Source organism: Salvelinus sp. IW2-2015, linkage group LG23 (assembly GCF_002910315.2).
Source record: "Salvelinus sp. IW2-2015 linkage group LG23, ASM291031v2, whole genome shotgun sequence".
NCBI lineage: Eukaryota > Metazoa > Chordata > Actinopteri > Salmoniformes > Salmonidae > Salvelinus > Salvelinus sp. IW2-2015.
Window position 1 is genome coordinate 917,530 of NC_036863.1, and position 21,912 is coordinate 939,441.

At 39.9% G+C, this 21,912-nt stretch overlaps 1 protein-coding gene across 1 annotated transcript in view; it reads right to left on the minus strand.

The window, feature by feature from the left end:
* Positions 1 to 1,549: 1,549 nt before the first annotated feature.
* Positions 1,550 to 21,912, minus strand: part of cngk (cyclic nucleotide-gated potassium channel) — a 32,730-nt gene continuing 12,367 nt past the window's right edge. The window contains exons 7-41 of the mRNA XM_023968408.2: positions 21,106 to 21,270; positions 20,834 to 20,980; positions 20,512 to 20,574; positions 20,280 to 20,394; positions 20,000 to 20,136; positions 18,156 to 18,254; positions 13,965 to 14,100; positions 13,677 to 13,790; positions 13,401 to 13,573; positions 13,173 to 13,315; positions 12,965 to 13,074; positions 12,752 to 12,884; positions 12,544 to 12,660; positions 12,357 to 12,456; positions 11,922 to 12,068; positions 11,732 to 11,794; positions 11,511 to 11,632; positions 10,148 to 10,308; positions 9,953 to 10,061; positions 7,175 to 7,830; positions 6,650 to 6,753; positions 6,335 to 6,478; positions 6,071 to 6,232; positions 5,870 to 5,962; positions 5,614 to 5,763; positions 5,337 to 5,470; positions 4,999 to 5,195; positions 4,456 to 4,688; positions 4,173 to 4,244; positions 3,671 to 3,945; positions 3,380 to 3,501; positions 2,942 to 3,168; positions 2,651 to 2,808; positions 2,379 to 2,482; positions 1,550 to 2,154 (exon numbers count right to left, since the gene is read on the minus strand). Of these exons, the coding sequence (XP_023824176.1) occupies positions 1,856 to 2,154; positions 2,379 to 2,482; positions 2,651 to 2,808; positions 2,942 to 3,168; positions 3,380 to 3,501; positions 3,671 to 3,945; positions 4,173 to 4,244; positions 4,456 to 4,688; positions 4,999 to 5,195; positions 5,337 to 5,470; positions 5,614 to 5,763; positions 5,870 to 5,962; positions 6,071 to 6,232; positions 6,335 to 6,478; positions 6,650 to 6,753; positions 7,175 to 7,830; positions 9,953 to 10,061; positions 10,148 to 10,308; positions 11,511 to 11,632; positions 11,732 to 11,794; positions 11,922 to 12,068; positions 12,357 to 12,456; positions 12,544 to 12,660; positions 12,752 to 12,884; positions 12,965 to 13,074; positions 13,173 to 13,315; positions 13,401 to 13,573; positions 13,677 to 13,790; positions 13,965 to 14,100; positions 18,156 to 18,254; positions 20,000 to 20,136; positions 20,280 to 20,394; positions 20,512 to 20,574; positions 20,834 to 20,980; positions 21,106 to 21,270 (5,484 nt within the window). The 3' untranslated portion in view covers positions 1,550 to 1,855. The remainder of the gene's footprint in view (positions 2,155 to 2,378; positions 2,483 to 2,650; positions 2,809 to 2,941; positions 3,169 to 3,379; positions 3,502 to 3,670; positions 3,946 to 4,172; positions 4,245 to 4,455; positions 4,689 to 4,998; positions 5,196 to 5,336; positions 5,471 to 5,613; positions 5,764 to 5,869; positions 5,963 to 6,070; positions 6,233 to 6,334; positions 6,479 to 6,649; positions 6,754 to 7,174; positions 7,831 to 9,952; positions 10,062 to 10,147; positions 10,309 to 11,510; positions 11,633 to 11,731; positions 11,795 to 11,921; positions 12,069 to 12,356; positions 12,457 to 12,543; positions 12,661 to 12,751; positions 12,885 to 12,964; positions 13,075 to 13,172; positions 13,316 to 13,400; positions 13,574 to 13,676; positions 13,791 to 13,964; positions 14,101 to 18,155; positions 18,255 to 19,999; positions 20,137 to 20,279; positions 20,395 to 20,511; positions 20,575 to 20,833; positions 20,981 to 21,105; positions 21,271 to 21,912) is intronic.

Consider the following 21,912-nt stretch of genomic DNA (forward strand, 5'->3'; position numbering starts at 1 on the left):
CCATCGATAAAATGCAATTGTGTTCATTGTCCGTAGCTTATGCCTTCCCATACCATAACCCCACCATGACCATGGGGCACTCTGTTCACACTCTGTACACACTGTCTGCCATCTGCCCGGTACAGTTGAAACAAGATACAGTTAAAACCAGGATTAATCCGTGAAGAGCACGCTTCTCTATCATTCCAGTGGACATCGAATGCCCACTGAAGTCGGTTACAACGCCGAACTGCTGTCAGGATGTTAAAGACAACGAGCACGCAGATGAGCTTCCCTGAGACGGTTTCTTACAGTTTGCGCAGAAATTCTTCAGTTGTGAAAACCCAGTTTCTTCAGCTGTCGGGGTGGCTGGTCTCAGACGATCTCGCAGGTGAAGAAGCCGGATGTGGAGGTCCTGGGCTGGCGTGGTTGCACATGCTTTGCGGTTGTGAGGCAGGTTGGACGTACTGCCAAATTCTATAAAACGACGTTGGAGGCAGCTTTACGAAGAAATTGAACAATAAAGCAAACAATTCAATGGAAATTCAACAAATTAATCACGTAAAGCTGGCAAAAGGCTTGGATATATAAGTAGTACATTCTATAAGAATTGCAAATACATTTACAAGCAACATTTAAAACAGGTAGCGAAATGAACATTCAATTCTCTGGCAATAGCTCTGGTTGACATTCCTGCAGGCAGCATGCCAATTGCACACTCCCTCAAAACTTGAGACATCTGTGGCATTGTGTAACTGCACATTTTAGAGTGGCCTTTTATTGTCCCCAGCACAAGGTGCACCTGTGTAATGATCATGTTGTTTAATCAACTTTCTTGATATGCCACACCTGTCAAGTGGATGGATTATTTTGGCAAAGGAGAAATGCTCACAAACAGGAATGTAAACTAATTTGTTGTCAAAATTTAAGAGAAATAAGCTTTTTGTGCGTATGGAACATTTCTTGGATCTTTTATTTCAGCTCATGAAACATGGGACCAACACTTTACATGTTGCGTTTATATTTTTGTTCAGTGTAAGAAGATATCAAGTTTATCTTTATTTTTGTGGACTGTCCTGTGGAGATTAAGTACAATATAATTGACAATACATAATACTGATAAACAAATGGTAAGTGTACAGAATATGTATTTATTTTCGAATGTCCATGCTTCATCCAGAGATATGAAATTAAAAATGCCTATTGAAATGGCAAAAAAAAAGAGTAATTCACTGCAATGTTATGTTTATGGAATCTGGGGATTATTGGCAGGAAATCACACTATTAAAATGCATGAAACCTAGATCATCTAGGTGCTGGCTATAGGTTCTAAGAGCAGAACATTGAAATGACCTCTACAAACTAAAAAGGCACACGTGGTTAGTGTAACTTGTATGAATCAATTGGGCCCTCTGCTGTTCAAGAAGAGAACTACAAATGCTCCCATCATCCCATTCTTTCCTAAGGGCCATAGTTCCGGAGTGCTGTTTTTTTTTCAGGCAAATAAAGGGTAAAAACACTTAAGTCATTCTTCATTCATTTACTTCAATGAATATATATTGAAGCAATCCAGTTAAACAATAAGTACACTTTATTCACATTGCACATTGCACATGCATATTTAAAACAGTTGGAACACATTTATTTGGTCAATTATTTCTATACATCTAGATTATTTACTTAAACGGATATAAATATATATTCTATAATAGTACATTTACCGAGACAATGTTTTTTCAGTCAACAAGTCATCTTTGGTCACAAAAAAACAACTGTAAACAGAATTACAAAGGAGTTCACATTTGAGCTTTCCTACTATTGATCAATATTGTGACCAGCCTGTATACCTTAGTAGGGAAAGGGGGTACCTAGTCAGTTAGTACATGTTGATAACGTTTGAGGCTCTCTTTAGCAGCTTATTCATGACATCTGGGTAATACGACCCAACTTCTTCAAAGTGCTCTTTCGACAGGAAAAATATATCCACATAGTTATCAGCAATGGCAGTGTATCTACACAACTTGGATTTCAGCAGCAAGTCAACTCCCAAGGCGGCTCCAGTTGTAAGATACTCAATGGCCTCCTTTCCAGTTCTCCATGAGCAAAGTTTCACCTTACCAATCAGGATCAGCAACATGCCACGGCCAGAGTCTCCCCTTCTACTGATGTATTCCCCTAGAAGAGATCGCATTTCAGCATGTATACCGAAAAGTATACAATGTTCCCCACTCAAAATACTTGTGAATAACTCATGTGGTAATGTACACACTGTCAGATTATTCCTCAGAAGTGGTTAGGTGCAGAATCTTAGTTAATGAAGTCCATAGAAAATGAAATGGGCAAAATGTGAAGTTATCCCAGTTACAAGTTAGTATTTAGCCCATGATGCTCAAGTTTACCAGAGGTGTAGCTTTTCAGCAACATTTTCGTTGCCAAGTGTCGCAGGAATGTTTCTGAGAGGTGAGTGAAGAGCTGATTTTTCTTCAGTAGATTCACGCTTATTCTAAAATGGTGAGAAAATAATAAAGGGTTTTTATAAGCCCATGCTACATGGTCTTCTTTTGTACACATCATTCGTCAAATGAAGTAGTAGTTTGGTACAGTATGTAACAATTTAACATTTCATCACTAAGCAGTTGTAGACATTAGTATTGATGGCTTGGCTAGTTACCTTGAGAAAATTTCAACTTTCATACAATGAGGTGTATCTTTGAACAATTCTTCTGAATTTATCCCTTTGGTGCGTGTCCATCGGTAATTGTAGAATCGGATTACGCGATTTTGCAGCGCTGATGGAATGTTTTCATCCATCATGTAGTTTTGGACTGCCTGCATTAAAAGAGAAAGATAATGAGTCACTCAAATTCATAGTTCCCTCGCAACAGTACGTCATTTTCAGTTTTTGAAGACCGAATTGCAATTAATCAAAAGTTGACTCTAGTCTTGAGTATTTTGTTAATACCTGCAGTTTCTCTTCATACGCCACTTGAAGTGATTGCTTGTTTGTTTGAGTGGATGAGAGAAGTCCCATATTATAACTGACTTGRATCTTGGAAAGAATCATTATCAAAATGGAGAATAACAATTCTCTGTATGTCACTGCACGGATATCACCATAGCCTGTTGTTGTGTAAGTTGCTAAAGTCCAATATACGGAGTAGGTGTAAATATCAGGGATGTAAAACACTTCTGTAAAAACAAAACATTAAAACAACACAAATAAATCTAGTGTTTACATATTTAGAAACTCAGAAATGCTGCATATGTTAGACTAAAACCGCTGTCAAAAGTCTAATAAATGTATTGTAATTAATACATGAATTATATTCATTTATTTATTTTCATTATTAAAAACTAATTTAACCATTCATTATGCCTTATCCATTTTAGCTGACCTTACCTGTGTTGACAACCCACGATTTAAAGCCACCATGCAAAGCAAATAAAAGAAATAAAACTGCGGTACAGTGGACAAACAGGATTGCATGGACCAAGTACTTGATGATTCGTATGGCAAGCAAGCTGTCAATGTAAAACGAGAGAAGAGAAAATAGATTAGAGGCAAAAGACTGGCGATAACACCAATCAACAACTTGACTGTGGGAAATTGTATCACACAACAGTTTAAACACATACTGGTGAAAACAGCATCGAGAACATGCTATATTTAACAAAAACATAATGCATATACTTAGTTATGATGGATTGCTCCTCCTTGTGCATGAAGACAAGTACAGTCAGAATCCGGAGGAGATGAAAAGTGCGAACATATACTATTATGGGCAGAAATGTTGTCGGTGACACTTGATTCATGAGATGCAAAATTGTAAATGCATATGGGAATGAGCATATGACATCATAAATGTATCCCACTTTCCTCGTCATATAGCTCAGTGACACAGATCTGTAGTCTGAGATGTATGATCCACTTTCATCGTAGAAACAAATATGAAATTTCAAAATGATCTGAAAGAAAAATAACATTGTCTATGTAATCACACGCAAAGACCGAAAAACAAATCCGTTCTGAAGGATATTTGCATATTGAGGCAGGCTTATTTAATACAAGGTTAAAACAAAAAGGTGGGTGTAGTGTACATTATAATTTATGGAAACACAATGTATCAACAGACTGAAAGGACCCTAAGGTGGATATTTAGATTACTGACAAATTCGTGAGCTGCGTCTCTCACCTCAATCATTTGAATGTATTCGATAATCATAGTGAACAAAAAGATGCCTCGGTCAAGATCGAACACAGATGGCTGAAATTGAGGGAAATCAATGATTCATATTTTCTTATAAACTACTTACAACTCAAGTGTCCCAACACGAATATTCATACAGATTATTATTATATTTGACTGATATTTTACCTTGAGGTCAATAATACAATAAGCAGAACTCCGCTAATGGATATAGCAAACAATTATGCGACAACAAATTCTAATTCCGAGAACAATGTGTACCACCTACCATATATGTTATCGCCCAAAACAGAATGATGATCAGAAGGCAAGATGTGTACTGATACACAACACGTACTGTGCTCTCCGGATTGATTGTTGTGTTGTGGATTCTGATGACGTTCAACAGAAAACTGATCAAGAACTGAGTGATGCTTGTCTTAATTCGGACATGAAATGGGAAGTCTTTAAACTTTGCTTTATTTTCCTCTTCTGCCATGCAGTGCTTGTAAAGCTTTATATCTGATGGACGAAACAAATGGCTCATGTATAAATGGTGCAACCCATAAAAGCTACAATTATAATAAATATGTTTGCTGCAGCAATACTACACCAAAGAGCTAAGCAAAGCTTTTTCCTATAACTTGAAAGATAAAAAAAAAAAAAAGCAATGTTGGCACCAAAACATTTTTGTGGGGCAGTTTAAAAATGTGTGGTAGGGTGCCTCAGTACAAATACTTATAAAAGTTACATAGATTTGCTCTTGCAGGACTTTCTATTTCATCAACACATGAATATAGCAATATTTCTGAAGTAATGCCAGCCAACTTACATCCTGTGTCATTCATAAGTATGTCAGTTGCTGAAACATTCTTCTGAACTTTTGACATGTCCATTGTTCTTTGCAGTAGCTGTTCACGTTTCGTTTCTGCAGCTTTCTTTATCTGTTTGCAAATGTCTGGATAGTATTTGACAGTTTCATCAAGGCTTTTCTTGGAGAGGACATACAGATCACAATTTGTGGCAGCCCTGGGACGCACAAGAAAACAGTATAATACTGTTTGTTACAAGACATACAATGCTACAATCTGAAATGTATTTGATCAGAGACACATCATTTTATATTTAAATGAGAGAAAATTATGCTTTAAGTCATCAAAAGTATCATGCCTTATTGTGGTTGCACGAGGTTCTGCAAACAGAAGGCTCCCTTCTCCAAAGTATTGTCCCGCATTCAGTTTGATGATAACAGTCAACTCGTCCTGTGACAAGACTTCTACTTCTCCCTTTTCAATGAAATACATCTAAGGGAAAAAATGCTAGTAATAACAAAAATGGTGAAGAGAGCAACAGCAACATTCTCATGTACACCCTTTCCTGTCATTAGGATTGAGCCCTGCTGTCATAGAAAATAGAAACCTTAACACAGCAGGGCCGTGTGTCACACCTCAGATCCAAAGTCATTTCTTTTGCATATCAGGTCATTAGCTCTGTAAAGGCACGGTCGAATCTGTCTAGCTAGTAACCGAATGAATCCCCCATCTGTTTCCAATTGGTCCACACTCTCTTTCCTCAGAATTTTGTGAAAAAAGGGTCCCTGTAGAGTTGGCAGAACAAAAATAAACTTAGCTTCCAGAATTCATTTTGAAGAAAATATTTGAAGAAAAATATTTATGAGCTGGAAAAAGTACAAATTATTTTACATCAAGCTTTCCAGATAATGTTCTCTCGAGTGGGGATAAATGTTGTGCCACTGAGTTCCTTCGCTGCTTCCTTTTGATATCAAGTCCAAATGCCTAAAATTAAACAATAATAATAATAAGTGCATACTGGTATATTTACTTTAGTCACAACATTAAATCAAGGTAGTCTAAGCTGCTAAAAATATAAATTGATAAATGTACCTTTGCAATAAGGTCAGAGTAGATAATGGTAGATATATCTCCGAGTAGAGACGATGGCAAATACTCAAACAGTGTGTCTTGGTCTATTCCTTTCGTTCTTATCCATTTGAAAGCATAGAAGTTCACAGTATTGTGATATAGAGCCCCTGTAATGTTCTGACTCTAAGGCAGAGAATTGCACATAATGAGACCTCAAAACATACAACAGGTAAGCAACAGATGTTGCTACAAACAATATCACATCTACAAAAATAAAAACCTTACCTTCAAGAATAGTTGTATGCTTTCCTTTTTCTCAGTAAAAGCTGCCCTTGTAGCATCTGCATTGGCTAACATAGCAGCAAATGTACCAGCCACATAACCACAATACAATGCTCCAGACACCATTATGAAGACCATGGTCATTTTCTGCAAAGACACACACAAAAAAAAAATATATAATTACTTTCAAATACTGTACATTTAATAATAACCGTATAAACCTTTTACAGTAGCTTTAAAAATATATATATTGCTGTGATCTTGAGTTGTTTATGACTTAATTGATCCTGAAACTGTTTGTAATTTGAATAACCTTACCATAGAGGTTAGATAAGGATGTATATCACCATAGCCTACACCACTGAGAGTTGCAGTTGCAAAATATAAACTTATGGAATACAGTTCTGTGAAGGTAGCCGTTTCTGAGGGGAAGAAGAGTTGTCCATGACAATACAAAGTTCTCTACACACTTTCCATAACAATTGTTTTTGATAACCTATGTTGTAGTGTAATTTAATGGTATTATACAGTACCAGTCAAAAGTTTGGACACACCTACTCATTCAAGGGTTTTTCTTTATTTGTACTATCTTCTACATTGTAGAATAATAATGAAGACATCAAACCTATGGAAATAACACAGATAGAATCACGTAGTAACCAAAAAAGTGTTAAACAAATCTAAATATATRTTTGATTCTTCAAAGTAGCCACCCTTGGCCTTGATGACAGCTTTGCACACTCTAGGCATTCTGTGTCCAAACTTTTGACTGGTACTGTATATGGTTAAGATAGTAGTACAACAATAGTAGCAGTAAAACAAACTAGTTGAGTTAGAACCTACCGTACACTACGTTAAACGTGTAGTCCATGTGATACACCCAGGATTGTGATGAACAGTTGTGCTTTATCATAGGCAGTAAGTAATTGGTTGTGTCACCAAACAAGTCTGCTGGAGGGCATACAATTGCAAAAACGATGCAAGTGCTGAAGTGAAGAAAAAGTACGCTATACAGAAAGAACTTAGCAAATGTGACAATCGTCTTTTCGGTTGCAATCCCTGATTGCCAGAATGAAAATGCAAGAGGAATCCGATATAACTGGAGAAGATGTGGGGCTCTGAGATATGCATATAGGTGCAGCGCTTCACTGTTTGAGTAAAATCCATTCTCATCAAAAGGGGAAACCACCATCCAGCCAATAACTTCCCAGGGAAAACAGCTGATGAGATCTATTAGAAAGCTTGTCTTCACATAGTGTTTTGCCGTTTCCAGCGTGTCCACTTTGAGATTGTCCTTGTAAAAAGCAACATGCAAACGGATATACATGTCAATCCAGCAAAAAAGGCCCAGAATGTAGGACAAAATCCAGAGTTCCTTTTTGTAGTGGAGAAAAGCAAAAAGAAGAGAGCTATTGATGCTGACCGTTATGGCCAAAACAAATCGGAAACATTCCCATCGGATGTACAGTGGATTGCTTGGCAAAATGGCACCCCTATATCTAGAAGAAAAAAACATTTTCATTACAGAGCAGTGTCATACACTGTCATCAAGTCCCATAACATATTATTATTTCAAGTCATTTAGAACACACTGTCTGTCTGTCAGTTTGTTTCAATGAAACATTAAGCATTATATACACTGAAGGACAGGATCTGAAGAAAAACTGCTAATCTCTCTTGCGCAGTTCTAAAAAACAAAAGAGAGGTTGTAACTTGAATAACTTCTCACACTATTTTTWATTTACTTTTGTTTATTTAGTAAATGTTTGATTACCTATATTTCTTGAACTGCATTGTAGGTTAAGGGCTTGTAAGTAAGCATTTAACGTTAAGGTATACACGTGTTGTATTCGGGGCACGTGACAAATTCATTTTGATTTGATTAATTTGTTACAGACATTCAGTGTATTCGGAAAGTATTCCAGACCCCTTGACTTTTTCCAAATTTAGTTACGTTACAGCCTTATTTCAAAATGTATGAAATAATTTTTTCCTCATCAATCTACACAAAATATCTCATAATGACAAAGCAAAAACAGGTTTTTCGATTTTTTTGCAAATGTATTAAAAAAAATCGGAAACATAACATTTCCATAAGTATTCAGACCCTTTACTCAGTACTTTGTTTACGTATGTTTGGCAGCGATTACAGCCTCAAGTCTTCCTGGGTATGACGCAACAAGCTTAGCACACCTATATTTGGGGAATTTCTCCCATTCATCTCTGCAGATCCTCTCAAGCTCTGTCAGGTTGGATGGGGAGTGTCGCTGCACAGCTATTTCCAGGTCTCTCCAGAGATGTTAGATCGGTTTCAAGTCCGGGCTCTGGCTGGGCCACACCCAGAAACATTCAGAAACTTGTCCCGAAGCCACTTCTTTGTTGTCTTGGCTGTGTGATTAGGGTCGTTGTCCTGTTGGAAGGTGAACCTTCGCCCCAGTCTGAGAGCATGTTTTCATCAAGGATCTCTCTGTACTTTGCTCCGTTCATCTTTCCCTTCCAGTCCCTGCCGCTGAAAAACATCCCCACAGCATGATGCTGCCACCACCATGCTTCACCGTAGGGATGGTGCCAGGTTTCTTCCAGTTGTGACGCTTGGCATTCAGGCCAGAGTGTTCAATCMTGGTTTCATCAGACCAGAGAATATTGTTTATCATGGTCTGAGAGTCTTTAGGTGCCTTTCGGCAAACTCCAACTGTGCTGTCATGTGCCCTTTACTGAGGAGTGGCTTCCGTCTGGCCACTATCATAAAGGCCTGATTGGTTGAGTGCTGCAGAGATGGTTGTRGTTCTGTAAGATTCTCCCATTTCCACAGAGGAACTCTGGAGCTCTGTCAGAGTGACCATTGGGTTCTTGGTCACCTCCCTGACCATAGCCCTTCTCCCACGATTGCTCAGTTTGGCAGGGCAGCCAGCTCTAGGAAGAGTCTTGGTGGTTCCAAACWTCTTCCATTTAAGAATGATGGAGGCCACTATGTTCTTGGGGACCTTCAATGCTGCAGAAATGTTTAGGTACCKTTCCCCAGTTCTGTGCCTCGACACAGTCCTGTCTCGGAGCTCTACAGACAATTTCTTCGACCTCATGGCTTGGTTTTTGCTCTGACATGCACTGTCAACTGTGGGACCTGATATAGACAGGTGTGTGCCTTTCCAAATCATGTCCTATCAATTGAATTTACCACATGTGGACTCCAATCAAGTTGTAGAAACATCTCAAGGAGGATCAATGCAAACAGGATGCACCTGAGCTCAATTTCGAGTTTCATAGCAAAGGGTTTGAATACTTATGTACATTTCTAAAAACCTGTTCTCACCATGTCATTATGGGGTATTGTGATGTCATTATGGGGTATTGTGATGTCATTATTGGGGTATTGTGTGTAGATTGATTAAGTTTTTAAAAAAATCGAATAAATTTTAGAATAAGGCTGTAAAGTAACAAAATGTGGGAAAAAATCAGGGGGTCTGAATACTTTCCGAATGCACTGTAATTTGTCTCTTGGAGCAAAAAAACTAACTAGATGTAAATGTTTATGTAAATGCTCGTTATATTGTGGTTTTTATTATGAAATGTGGATGGTTTGACAGTGACAAGTTTCACGAGCCTGAGCAGTTGTCTGCATACCTTGGTGTGGGAGGTATCAGTTTAGTTTTGCTCAGTTTCAGAAGTTTTTCCTCAACAGTTTCTTCCTCTGCTCCAGCATAGATTGGGAAGTTTCCAAAGTCCTCAATATCTACAATCGTTGTATGTTTAGTTTTTTCTAGTAATTGAATAACAGAGGCACATATTGTATGCAGACATGGTGAAGGGAAAACTTACAACACTTTGACTTCTTGGCATATCGACGACCTTGATATGTCAACGAGGCATCTTTCTTCTTTAGTGTGTCATCATCCTGTTCCTCAGACTTCATAATTTCTTCAACGCTTTGCAGTAAAGTGTCGTAATACCCTGGTGTTGATTGCAATTCTGTAATTTGGCTAGAAGGAAACAAAATCAGAAATCATGATTTGCATTATATAATTCACTCAATCTCTGTTTCTCTACCAGTATATGGCATTTATAACGTTTGTGCATACACATTTGAACAGGAAATCTCTTATCACATTTGACAATTCATATGACAATTCATATTATGGACTCTATTTAACAAAAGGATAAATCTAAGGGCAGGCGGTAGTGCTATAGGTTCAGGTGTGTGTCAGAAATATTTGTGCTATTTTAACTATCACATTTATCGGCGCACTTGCTGGAGTTGGTGCAAATGRGCTGGGTTTTGATGAATAAATAAGTTGTGGGTGTGTCGAGGCTTGGCCTCTCATGCTCCATGGCGGAATATGTGGTTGCTTCAAGTTGTGTTTACGGTCTTTTATGTGTTGCCTTTTATGTGTTGCCTTGGAATCAACTCCAACTCCAATTCCAATGTTAGTCCATTATAGTTTGTTAAATGGCTTATGGACACGCAGCCTACATCATGGAGTGTTTTAAGCAAGTCCAAAACGGGACKTGCATGGCTAAAATAATGTGAGTCTGCCTACAATGTATAGATAAAAAAGGGAATATCATCTCACTGTTTTACTCCTCTCAAACTTGATATATTAATAAAGCTTAGATGATTAAGATGTATTTCCAAACGGTCTCAGGAGCCAAACCCTTATCGACYCTCTTGACTACTTCGCTATTGCAGTGGGCAGAACAAAAAAAAACTTCATTGAGAGCAGGGGAGGTTAAGGTTGGTTTTTAACCAAATAKACGAAATAAGAAGAAACATGTATTTTTTATGTTTCTAAATACGAAGTATAAAGGCTACTCATGTTCCATGCGCAATATGGGCAGTGTGCGTCACCGCTGGATAGGTTGTTTCCGCCTTCAACATTTATCCCATTACCACATGCGTAACCGCTAAAACCAGCTTTTGGTTGGTCTTAAAATCTCTATCAYCGCTGCCTGAAATTAACACTTTGGATCATGATTTTAAGGACATACCTCAAATATGTCTACCCTCCCATCTGACGCGAGCGAGGTGATATAAGACGGGTCAATTCCCGAACCTGGCTTTAGGGCTTGGAAATGCCATTGCTCCAGTTTTTACATGACGAAATTGCAAACTAACGTGCATTTGACACTGGCGCCGCCTTAACACCAACTGAAACTAGAGCTCCAAGTGTTAAAATAGATGTACCTTTCAATGACCGGGTATCTCTCCAGAACAGATTTAATTTTGTCAAAATCGATCACTAATATCTCACAATGAGTCTTTGCACGGACGGTCATTGTAGCTTGTTTTCCAAACAGAAATCCAGCCTGAAATTAGATCCAACGAGTATTCAGTGTAACATTKCAAATATGAATAAAAGTAGTCAATCAAAACTTTACTTGAGGAAATGTCTTTGTAAATATTACCTCCCCGAAATACATTCCTTCACCGTAGAGTCCAACAATTTCAGACAAGTCATCACTTAGAATCTTGAAAATCAAATCAAAGGATTTACTTGTAAAAACAAAAACAAATGGGGGGTGGGGGGGTGAGTAACTGTATAATGTGAATACACATTACGTATCATTCATACAAGCATAACTCTTTCATACAAACCTGGCAAGTCCCTTTTCGAATGCAAAATAGTTCTCTGGTAATAGTTTCACTGTACTGGATGATCTCCCCTCTGGGAAAGAAATACATGACAGATGTTGATGCGAGATCCCGAATGAACGCTTGTCCAGCTTGCTCGAAATAAGGAATCTGTTGAGTAAAAATAAATGTCCCTCTTTATTTAAACATAGGTTGATTATGCTGTATAAAACGGATGATGGTTGCAATGAAAGAAGAAATAACTGATGAGCTCATAAATGACTCAAAAGCATAATAGTGTCACCCCTGTTATGATTGTATATTAAGTTAAAGCTGTATGAAAAATCGATTTCCTTTATAAACAGTCTGCAATGTGTTTTTCTTCCTAACTACAAAATATGTGATATGACTGTCTTTATCAGCATACAGGTACATACTGTACAAAACAAATATGGATACCTTTGACAAGAACCTCCCTCTCTCTTTCATCAGGACAATCTGTTGAAGTTCGATTGGCAAGTCATGCATTAAAAATTGGCCTCCTGGGTATGCTTGACCCCTGAAACATAAAAATAATAATACATATTTGGTCTATTGAAAGGAATGGCCTCTGAGATATATTTGAAAAACTTAAAAACAAACTTACTGGTACTTTGACCAAAGAAGACTCATATACTCAGTGACCCTTGTTTGAAGAGATAAACTAAGGTCATGGCTTTCCATGAAGTTGGTCATAGCTGAGAGGAGATTCTGAAATGTAACCCTGGAGAAAAGATAGTCTTGCTTAGGAGTTATAAACCAATGCACATCAATACACACTCATTAAAAAACATACAAAAGTAAAAAATATTCACCTGGCAGCATTCTGACTGGCCAATGTGGCATAGACTTGACTGATGATGTAGTTAAAGACAAACAAGCCAATGAAGCAAACAAACACAGCAGTAAGTCGCTCTTTCATAGTGCTGGGAACAATGTCACCATATCCTYAGAGAGAAATATTCAGTTATGAAACGTTTAAGGCACTGTACTGTTGTATTTACTGAGCGGGGTGGACTTAATCRTACCAATGGTTGTCATGCTTGTTGTGGTCCAATAAACAGAAATKATATAATGATACAAGTTGCTATGGCTGGCTTTCAGTCCTGTGTTCCAGGCCCATGACTCTTCATCACACCTATGGAAAAATGTAATACTTGTCTAAACATCAATTGAAACATAAGTCATTAACACTTCCAACCCATTGTCTTTTTTTCTAAAAGGTTGGAATATTACCTGAAGTCCTTGCAGCCTGTGAGATACATTACTCCAGAGCAYCAGTGCACAGAGAAAATCAGGAGGAAAAGACATTTAGCCGTTCTTAGCTCAAACAGGTTCTTATCCATGTCATTTTCTTTTTTGTTGAAAAACAAACACACCTGAAATGTAAGAACATTTGTGTTCAGGTTCAGCCTCACAATGACCTACATGGTCATAAAAACTATGAGACATTAAACTTGTTACCTTCCGAATCCAAATAAGACGATTCCATCGGACATAGCCTAAAACTRTCCAATGTGCTTCTCCGCTTGTTGTAAAAGAGAAGAAGTCCAAAGGGAAAACAGCCAGGACGTCATAATACAGATTCCAAGATTTTCGATAGTTGTCAAAAATAACCATTATGTCAGCTTGATAGCCTTTGTTAACAGAGAAAATAAACCACAATTAACATGCGTGTTTCTATTCACTGAAATGGCATCAGTATCAAACCTATCAAAACAACAAAGACCAAAACATTACCATCTTTTGTAAAAACTTCTGTGCGGAGGTTCACAAATATGTCGATAATGGCAAAAAAATCAACCAACGAGCTGATTGTAAGATAGAGCACACCCCATCCTTCGTTGTAAAAGCCTGTAAAGCCATTTTTAAAAAACTTCACAAAAACATTTTCAGTAATCGATTCATTTTAGATTAAGGACTCGCTAACCTTTAGTGGTGGATGCATTTCTTTCAACAAAAGAGTTTACAGTTGTTCTAGTGGTGGTCTGGAAAATCAGGTAATTGAAAAATTCCAACAGGACTCACCCTTTGTGTCTAGATTGTTGGTGAAAAAAAGTACCCATGTTTCAATAAAAATGGAAATGGTGATACACCACAACATAAAAACCTCCCACTTCTGAGCAAAAATGCCATCTGGTCGAATAGTTCTCATCCAAACAGACTGGGATAAAAAAAAATCAAGATATTAAGCACTCATAGAAGGATATACAGTTGAAGTSGGAAGTTTACATACACCTTAGCCAAATAAATTTWAACTCAGTTTTTCACAATTCCTGACATTTAATCCTAGTAAAAATTCCCAGTCTTTGGTCAGATAGGATCACAATTTTATTTTAAGAATTTGAAATGTCAGAATAACATTAGAGAGAATTATTTATTTCAGCTTTTATTTCTTTCATCACATTCCCAGTGGGTCAGAAGTTTGCATACACTCAATTAGTATTTGGTAGCATTGCCTTTAAATTGTTTAACTTGGGTCAAACGTTTCGGGTAGCCTTCCACAAGCTTCCCACAATAAGTTGGGTGAATTTTGGCCCATTCCTCCTGACAGAGCTGGTGTAACTGAGTCAGGTTTGTAGGCCTCCTTGCTCGCACARGCTTTTTCAGTTCTGCCCACAAATTTTCTATAGGATTGAGGTCAGGGCTTTGTGATGGCCACTCCAATACCTTGACTTTGTTGTCCTTAAGCCATTTTGCCACAACTTTGGAAGTATGCTTGGGGTCATTGTCCATTTGGAAGACCCATTTGCGACCAAGCTTTAACTTCCTGACTGATGTGTTGAGATGTTGATTCAATATACCCACATAATTTTCCTGCCTCATGATGCCATTTATTTTGTGAAGTGCACCAGTCCCTCCTGCAGCAAAGCACRCCCACAACATGATGCTGCCACCCCAGTGCTTCACGGTTGGGATGGTGTTCTTCGGCTTGAAAGCATCCCTCCTTTTCCTCCAAAACATAACGATGGTCATTATGGCCAAACAGTTCTATTTTTGTTTCAGAGGATATTTCTCCAAAAAGTACAATTTTTGTCCCCATGTGCAGTTGCAAACCGTAGTGTTTTTTTTATGGCGGTTTTGGAGCAGTGGCTTCTTCCTTGTTGAGCGACCCTTCAGGTTATGTCAATATAGGACTCGTTTTACTGTGGATATAGATACTTTTGTACTTGTTTCCTCCAGCATCTTCACAAGGTCCTTTGCTGTTGTTCTGGGATTGATTTGCACTTTTCGCACCAAGGTACGTTCATCTCTAGGAGACAGAACGCGTCTCTTTCCTGAGCGGTATGAAGGCTGCGTGGTCTCATGGTGTTTATACTTGCATACTATTGTTTGTACAAAAGAACGTGGTACCTTCAGGCATTTGGAAATTGCTCCCAAGGATGAACCAGACTTGTGGAGGTCTACAATTGTATTTCTGAGGTCTTGGCTGATTTCTTTTGATTTTCCCATGATGTCAAGCAAAGAGGCACAGAGTTTGAAGGTAGGCCTTGAAATACATCCACAGGTACACCTCCAATTGACTCAACTTATGTGTCACGCCCTGACCATCATTTGCTGTGTATGTTTCTATGTTTTGTTTGGTCAGGGTGTGATCTGAGTGGGCATTCTATGTTGTTTGTCTAGTTTGTCTATTTCTATGTGTTTGGCCTGATATGGTTCTCAATCAGAGGCAGGTGTGTGTCGTTGTCTCTGATTGGGAGCCATATTTAGGTAGCCTGTTTTGTATTGTGGGTTGTGGGTGATTGTTCCTGTTACTGTGTTCCTGTGTTTTGTGRTGTCACTTTACGGGACTGTTTCGTCTTCGTTCATTTATTTTGTTATTTTGTTTGTTTCACGTATTCCTATTAAAATGGATACTCACCACGCTGCATCTTGGTCCGACATTTCTTACTCCTCAGACTACCGTTACAGAATCACCCACCACCAAAGGACCAAGCAGCGTGGTAACGGGCAGCAGCAGCAGCAGCGATCGCAGGACTCCTGGACCTGGGAGGAAATTCTGGACGGCAAGGGACCCTGGGCACAAGCTGGAGAATATCGCCGCCCCAAGGCTGAGCTGGAGGCAGCGAAAGCGGAGAGGTGGCGGTATGAGGAAGCAGCACGAAAGCGCGTAAGGAAGCCCGAGAGGCAGCCCCAAACATTTCTTGGGGGGGGAACACGGGGAGTGTAGCTAAGTCAGGTAGGATACCTGAGCCAACTCCCCGTGCTTACCGTGGAGAGAGATGGTCCGGGCAGGCACCGTGTTATGCGGAGATACGCACGGTGTCTCCAGTACGTGTGCATAGCCCGGTGCGGTACATAGCAGTGCCTCGTATCGGCCGGGCTAGAGTGGGCATCGAGCCAGGTGCCATGAAGCCAGCTCTACGCATCTGGTCTCCAGTGCGTCTCCTCGGGCCGGTGTACATGGCACCAGCCCTACGCATGGTGTCTCCAGTACGTGTGCATAGCCCAGTGCGGCCTATTCCACCTCGCTGCACTGGCATGGCTACAGTGAGCATTCAGCCAGGTAGGGTTGGGCAGGCTCGGTGCTCGAGACCTGTAGTGCACCTTCACGGTCCGGTCTATCCGGTGCCTTCTCCACGCACCAGCCCTCCTGTGGCAGCCCCACGCACCAGCTCTCGTGTGGCAGCTCCACGCACCAGCCCTCCGGTGGCGGTACCACGTACCAGGCCTCCAGTTCCAGCACCCCGCACTTGCCCTGAGGTGCGTGTCCCCAGCCCGGTACCATCAGTTCCGGCACCACGCACCAGGCCTACAGTGCGCCTCCAGGGTCCAGTATGCCCTGTTCCTGCTTCCCGCACTCGCCTAGTGGTGCGCGTCCCCAGCCCGGTACCACCAGTTCCGGCACCACGCACCAAGCCTGGTCCTCCTGTCCAGCGCCGCCTGAGTCTCCCTCCTGTCAAGCGCCGCCAGAGTCGCCCATCTGTCCTGAGCCGCCAGAGTCGCCCGTCTGTCCTGAGCCGCCAGAGGCGCCCGTCTGTCCTGAGCCGCCAGAGTCGCCCGTCTGTCTGAGTCCCAAGCCGCGTCTGTCCTGAGCCGCCAGAGTCGCCCGTCTGTCCTGAGCCGCCGTCTTGTCCTGACCGCTAGAGTCGCCCGTCTGTCCTGAGCCGCCAGAGTCGCCGTATGTCCTGAGCCGCCCTTCAGTCAGAGGCGCCTGAGCCCCTTCAGTCAGAGCGCCTGAGCCGCCCTTCAGTCCAGAGGCGCCTGAGCCGCCCTTCAGTCCAGAGGCGCCTGAGCCGCACTTCAGTCCGGAGCTGCCCTCAGTCCGGAGGCGCCCCTCAGTCCAGAGGCGCTCCTCAGTCAAGTGGGCCTTTATTAGGGTAAAGAGTTACTGAAGCGGGCAATGACTATGGTGGAGTGGGTCCACGTCCCGCGCCAGAGCCGCCACCGTGGAGAGATGCCCACCCAGACCCTCCCCTATAGGTTTAGGTGTTGCGCACCTTTGGGGGGGACCTGTCCGCCTGACCATAGTTTGCGTGTATGTTTCTTGTTTTTGTTTGTGCAGGGTGTGATCGAGTGGGCATTCTATGTTGTTTGTCTAGTTTGTCTATTTCTATGTGTTTGGCCTGATATGGTTCTCAATCAGAGGCAGCTGTGTGTCGTTGTCTCTGATTGGGAGCCATATTTAGGTAGCCTGTTTTGTATTGTGGGTTGTGGGTGATTGTTCCTGTTACTGTGTTCCTGTGTTTTGTGTTGTCACTTTACGGGACTGTTTCGTCTTCGTTCGTTTATTTTGTTATTTTGTTTGTTTCACGTATTCCTATTAAAATGGATACTCACCACGCTGCATCTTGGTCCGACATTTCTTACTCCTCAGACGGGGAGGACGAAGACTACCGTTACATTATGTCAATTAGTCTATCAGAAGCTTCTAAAGCCATGACATCATTTTCTGGAATTTTCAAAGCTGTTTAAAGGCACAGTCAACTTAGTGTATGTAAACTTCTGACCCACTGGAATTGTGATACAGTGAATTATAAGTGAAATAATCTGTCTGTAAACAATTGTTGGGAAAATTGCTTGTGTCATGCACAAAGTAGATTTCCTCACCGACTTGCCAAACCTATAGTTTGTTAACAAGAAATTTGTGGAGTGGTTGAAAAAAACTAGTTTTAATGACTCCAACCTAAGTGTATGTAAASTTCCYACTTCAACTGTACAATTAAATAAATGTTCTCTTATTTCTGAGCAATTTGCTTCGTTCATTTAACCTACCCTTTTCACATCTGTAGATGTTTTAACTGATGAAGAGACATTGTGGGACTGGTTTGCAAGATATTCCATAAACAATGTAAAAATCTTCTGATCCCTTGGCTGAAAAGGAAAATAATTAAATACAATAACATCACGCCAAGTCTATTTTCCTCAAATAGACGTGCAGTACCAGTCAAAGGTTTGGCCACACCTACTAATTCCAGGTTTTTTTTTATTTTTATTTTTTACAATTTTCTACATTGTAGAATAATAGTGAAGACATCAAAACTATGAAATAACACATATGGAATCATGTAGCACCCAGTGTTAAACAAAGAATTAGAAATTCTTCAAAGTAGCCACCCTATGCCTTGATGAGAGCTTTGCACACTCTTGGCATTCTCTCAACCACCTTCACGAAGTAGTCACCTGGAATGCATTTCKATTAACAGGTGTGCCTTGTTAAAAGTTATTTTGTGGAATTTCCTTCTTAATGCATTGGAGCCAATCAGTTGTGTTGTGCCAAGGTAGGGGTGGTATACAGAAGATAGCCCTATTTGGTAAAATACCAAGTCCATATTATGGCAAGAACAGCTCAAATAAGCAAAGAGGTGCTTTGCTGGTGACACTGTCAGTGATTTATTTAGAATTCAAAGCACACTTAACCAGCATGGCTGCCACAGCATTCTGCAGCGATACTCCATCCCATCTGGTTTGCGCTTAGTGGGACTATCATTTGTTTTCAACAGGACAATGACCCAACACACTTCCAGGCTGTGTAAGGGCTATTTGACCAAGAAGGAGAGTGATGGAGTGCTGCATCAAATGACCTGGCCTCCACAATTACCCGACCTCAACCCAATTGAGATGGTTTGGGATGACTTGGACCGTTGGAAAAGCATTCCAGGTGAAGCTGGTTGAGAGAATGCCAAGAGCGTACAAAGCTGTCATCAAGGCAAAGGATGGCTACTTTGAAGAATATAAATTGTATTTTGATTTGTTGAAKAWWWTTTMGGTTACTGTAAGAATATTTCAAAGATAAATACACAACGCAGAGGACGAGAGGTCAATAGAGTACTAACGGTCAATAGGGAATTATCAATGGAAATAGTTGGTTTTCAGTTCAACATCTGTTAGGACTGTCAGTCCTGAACTTATAGCTCTACGTGTGGCACGTGCTTATTGGTCCAACCTGAAATAGGATACTTGTTATTTGGCCATTGGCAGTTTTATTGCAAGGAATTGTAATTGGTCAATCACAGGCTAGGGCTGGGTTATAAAACTACATTCTGTCCCTTTGTTCTGTGGCGAGAACCACAGGAGAGAATCACAGGACAGAATCACTGAGGACAGGGAAGGAACGACCATCTACCATCTACCTCTCAGCATAACATCTATGATTTATCCTCTTTGAATAACCCTATTTACCTCCCCCTGATTTGCTTTGGGGTCTGTGTTATTAAGTGGCGGCAGGTAGCCTATTGGTTAGAGCGTTGGACTTGTAACCGCAAGGTTGCAATATTAAATCCCTGAGCTGACAAGGCAAAAATCMGTCATTTGCCCCTGAACAAGGCAGTGGTTAACTGTTCCTAGGCCGTCATTGAAAATAAGAATTTGTTCTTAACTGACTTGCTTAGTTAAATAAAGGTAAAATGAAAGAATAACATCAACTGCTAACATTACTATATGATTCCATATGTGTTATTTCATGGTTTTGACATCTTCACTATTATTCTACAATGTAGAAAATAGTTAAAATAAAGAAAAACCCTTGAATGAGTAGGTGTCCAAACTTTTGACTGGTACTGTTCATCGCTGAAGCATGAACACTGGATGAAATGGCTTGTGATAGAACTCATACTTACCAACAGATTTACACTTAAATCCTTCTGAAAAACCACATTCTGGGGGTTCGATGCCACTCCTAGAGCAAAGGCTTCCCTAATAGGATGCTTAACATTATGCAGCCGTTTTTGAGCTGTTCTTGCTATCTTCAAACCAGCTGTTGAAGATATTATATTTTGAAATATGACAGTATTTGTAATGTCACAGAAAATACATATTTCAAAGAACAGATTTCAAGGGATGTACACTACATTAAACAATATGTTCTATCAAAATGTGATTTWAAAAAACTATACCTACCTTCTGGGTAATCCGCAAACAATGCAAGAAGATCACTTCGTTCCAACACACAAATTTCACACAATGTTGCTGCACAAATCGTAGTGTTTCTCGGAATTCTGTACATCAGATAAGCCTTGAAGGACAATAATCATATTTTACACACACGTGATGCATAAGCCCATGGAATAGCTTTATATTTTTAAATAAATATTTCAAAATATCAAAACAGACATGATGCTCTTTGCCATACCTCTCCAATTAACGACCCAGGTAGCAAACGGGCAACTTTGTCACAATAATTATCTCCTAATACCTGTAAGGAGGGCATAATAATTTGTAAACGGAAGCAATTTTCTAATGAATTAATTTTGAAATATGGAAATCTAAATTTGGTTGGACACTCAATGTTTACAGCATAGGACTATACATTTTCACTTTAGTTTGGTAAAGACTTGGATGATCGATTAAAGTTTTGTACTAACTAGTTTAATCATGTTGAATGAAAAACTATTATTCATTATGATGGCATCAAAGTGATGACTGCTGATATTCATAGATAAAACTAAACGTACCTGCACCACTCCATGTTCAATGTAGTATGCATTTTGATTGATTTCTCCAGGCTTTGCCAAAACTTGTCCAGGACTGTATGTGTAGGTGTTGAATTTAAGTGACAAAGCCCTTTTGAAGCTATCTTCGGTATCATGAAACAGGGTTGTCTGAAAGAGAATACAAAACATTGAATACTCATTGTCTCAACAGTTCAAGCCTTTGACTTTATCTTAGTACTATAAGGATCATACATGGCTGACCAAACCAAGGTACACATTAAAACAAATCTTACCTTTTTCATCAGAGGTTTGTAACAAGCAGAGGATATTTCTGAATGTAGCGCAAAAGGAAGGTCATCCAGTAGGCCAGCGATTATACTGCCTTTGCGATGCGTCCACAGATAATAGTAATATTTATGCACCCATGTTTGAACTTCCTCTGGCAATCCCATTTGTTTCTGGAAAAAGACAATTTATCACGATTATTACTTTTTTATACAACGGGTAGGTRCAATCCTGAATGCAGATTGGTTCAAACTGGATTCTAGCCGGTGTCTATTCCACAAGTTACCATCGGCTAAATCTATGACGTTAAAATGCCTATCCACTGTCTCACCAGCCCAGCCAAGCAATTTATTAACTTMATCTCRACTATAAAAAGCATCTAGACATTATCTTACATGTCTTTTAGACTAACATTTAGTTTTCAACAGCAGAGATTTGTATAAACCTTCTTGTCTGTCTCTCCGACATTTGCAACATAGTTTCAATATCCAAATTCGATCTCCAGCTGTCCCATAGTAATGAACGTGTCGGGAGTCGGGACGAGACAGACAAGCAGGCAGCGTTTCTCAGCCAGACGAAATCATTAATCAGATGGCATAATTTTMGGGGGATATATACAAAGAAATGTCAATTGAAAAAAGATAAAACAAAATGTATTGCAGCTAGTTTGCAGCCTTTCCAGCTTCAGTTTGAAGTGACTGTGTTAGCTGTGTTGTTGGCTAGCTCCTCTGAACAACAGTGTCCTGATGAGTGAGCACATTTTCTATGCCAGGTGAAATCACGCCTCATTAGCTCATTGTTATGGATGTATCCAA